Genomic DNA, 3073 nt, shown 5'->3' on the forward strand with positions numbered 1-3073 from the left:
CTTCCTATAATTTTAAGGGTTATTTAAATTTAATTTTAAAAGTACATAGACCTAATATGGAAATAGACCAAAAATTGAAAAATATAAAATTTGGTGGCTACCTGCTGACTCTTTTACAGCAAATTAAAATTTTTTAAAATGCAATTATTGGCCTATGATGATGTGGCGTCAACGACAAACACTGTAGAAGTTGAATTATTTTCGTAATTATTCGTAAAATTTGGGTTACTTTTATTAAAAAAAAAAAAACGAGAAGAGAACCTCGCCTTTGCTTAAGATAGCCGGACACTTTCTGACTTTCCCTTCTGTCAGTTTTTCATCAACAGGTTTGCCTCTTACCAGAACATCAATGGATGTTAGTGTAAAGAGATGGAGCATGATACGCCCTGCTCAAGATACTCCTAAAGAAAGGCAATGGATTTCAAATCTGGACCTGGTGATGACAACGTACCATCTCCCTTTGCTGTTTTTCTACAAACCAAATGGCTCCTCTGATTTCTTTAAGCCTCAAGTGCTACAGGAGGCTTTAAGCAAGACTCTTGTGCAATTCTATCCTATGGCTGGGAGGTTGGGACGTGATGAAAATGGTAGGCTCGAGATATTATGCAACGCAGAGGGTGTTCTGTGGATAGAAGCTGAAACTACGTCGGCCATGGATGATCTTGACGGTTTTACTCCCTGCTCAAAACTGAGGAAACTGGTTCCCACGGCTGATTACTCTGGAGATATCAGTTCTTATCCGCTTATTATGGCTCAGGTAAGTAAATGAAGAAACTATTATCTTATTATAGATGATAACTGTTACTTGCAGTAGGAGACCAAGGATAAGCTCTGAGAAAACTCAGACAGCCTGATACTGAATTTAAAGCACAAGAAAAACTAAGCTATCAGCTAAGAAGAAGTTAATATAAAATCTTATATGAGAATGACCGGTTTTCTACAGTAAAAATTGGTGCCGCTAGACTCATCGGGGACACCGGTATTTTTGTTAAAGGTATTACCATCAACAAAGTATAGATACTTTCCGTTCATCTTCGCAACAGAGTGCTAATTACGGAGGTCCATAGTGGTGGCTTAGTAGTGAAGACGATGAAACCGAAACCTTTTGCTCTTTAGTGAACCAGCTCTCATCTGTAATAATCATTTTAGCCCGTCGGATACAACGATATTTTAAACGAAAAAACTGTAATAATCCTCACCGAAGAAAAGCTAAGAACAAGATTAATCAAAGCTAAGAACAGGATTACAAGATTATTACAAACGAGTCGAACGAGAGGTTTATTGAAGAGAAAAAGGGTTTCAGTTCATCTTCTTCACTGCTAAGCCACCATCATAGAACTCTTAGCACTCTCCTGTGAAACTAAACAGAAAGTATCAATACTTTTTTATTAACTGACACCGGCGCCACCAATGGGCATCCAAATTTCTTTTTAAAACATGGGATGGTGCCCCAGTGAGTCTGGCAGCATCCAATTTTTTTTAAAAAACATGGGATGGTGCTGCCAATGGGAATGGTGACATTGACTTTACTGTAAAAAAAATAGATCATTCTCGTTAATTGTTGCTTCAAAAACGTTAATTGTTGTGTGTATATTTTGCTAGGTAACTACTCTTAAATGCGGTGGAGTCTGTCTTGGAATAGCAACTCATCATACTTTGACTGATGGCACAACAGCCTTTCATTTCATCAATAGTTGGTCTGAAATGGCAAGAGGCTTTCCCCAAATTAGCATGCCACCACTTATTGACCGAACCATTCTCCGAGCAAGAGTGCCGCCAACCCCTAGATTTCATCATCTCGAATATGACCCACCTCCTTCCTTAAACACCTCTACGTCACTTGACCCTAATAATCATAAACCCTCCACTGTATCTGTTTTCAAGATCACACAAAATCAACTTAATACCCTAAAAGCCAAGTCCCGGGAACATGGAAACAAAACCAATTACAGCACCTACACCATTCTAGCTGCATACATATGGCGCTGTGCAACTAAAGCTCGAGGCCTCTCATATGACCAACCAACCAAGTTAAACATGCCAACTAATGGACGCCCTAGACTACATCCTCCCCTCCCATCAACGTACGTGGGCAACGCAGTGTTTTCGGCTTCATTAATTGCTCTATCTGGACATCTCCAATCAGAACCGTTTGTAAATACCGTACAGCGAGTTCATGGAACATTGAAAAGGATGAATAATGAGTATCTAAGATCAGCTGTTGACTACCTAGAAACACTGCCAGATATAACAGTTGCCAGGAGAGAACCAGACACTCACCAGTGCCCAAACCTAAACATCAACAAATGGACACGACTACCTATATATAATGCAGATTTTGGATGGGGTCGACCAATATACATGGGTCCAGCAAATGTTGTCCATGAAGGAAAAATATACATACTACCAAGTCTAACCGATGATGGGAGCTTGTCATTGGTAGCATGCCTACAGACCGCTCATATGAAACTCTTCGAGAAACATCTATATGAAGGCTTGAAGTCATTTGACAAAATCAAAGCTCGATATTAGTTGTTTGTTCACTCTATCAATATATATATAAATCTATAAATCTTCTACTTCTGTTTCTTTAACTAAAACTTTGTTTGAATCTTGTTTATTTGAAATTTACCATCTAAGCTGCCCCGACTAACGGGTTTTTTATTGGTAATAACAGTAGGATTGATCACAAAGCAATAACGAAGAAAAATAAAAATATACAGATTTTACGTGAAAAACTTTTATTAAGAAAAAATTACGAATAGAGAAAAAGAAATTTACTAATGTTGAAAAACAATAATGTAAGAGGTTTTCTTGACTACACATTTTAACGATTAAACATCCTTTTCATAATCAACCTATAATAGAATATCGCCCTCACATATCCTTCAATTTTGTATTTTTATTTTATTTTTTTAACAAGTGAGTTACACTTTAAACTTTTCTGATCGAATTAAACGAGATTCAGATCACACAACTCTAACAATAATCCAAGTAGAGGAGGAGCAGGAGCTATAATACGGAATGATTAGAGGGCCTGGGCACTCATAATTTTAACTCTAAACTTATGTGG

General features: G+C 37.6%; 1 protein-coding gene across 1 annotated transcript; it reads left to right on the forward strand.

The window, feature by feature from the left end:
* Nucleotides 1-255: 255 nt before the first annotated feature.
* LOC121230841 (shikimate O-hydroxycinnamoyltransferase) lies at nt 256-2663 on the forward strand. Its single transcript, XM_041116321.1, has 2 exons — nt 256-757; nt 1603-2663. Exons 1-2 carry the CDS (start codon nt 350-352, stop codon nt 2530-2532), a joined length of 1338 nt encoding a protein of 445 aa, XP_040972255.1. The 5' UTR covers nt 256-349; the 3' UTR covers nt 2533-2663.
* The last annotated feature ends 410 nt before the right edge of the window (nt 2664-3073 follow it).

This window comes from Gossypium hirsutum, chromosome A06, assembly GCF_007990345.1.
Source record: "Gossypium hirsutum isolate 1008001.06 chromosome A06, Gossypium_hirsutum_v2.1, whole genome shotgun sequence".
NCBI classification, from domain to species: Eukaryota; Viridiplantae; Streptophyta; class Magnoliopsida; order Malvales; family Malvaceae; genus Gossypium; species Gossypium hirsutum.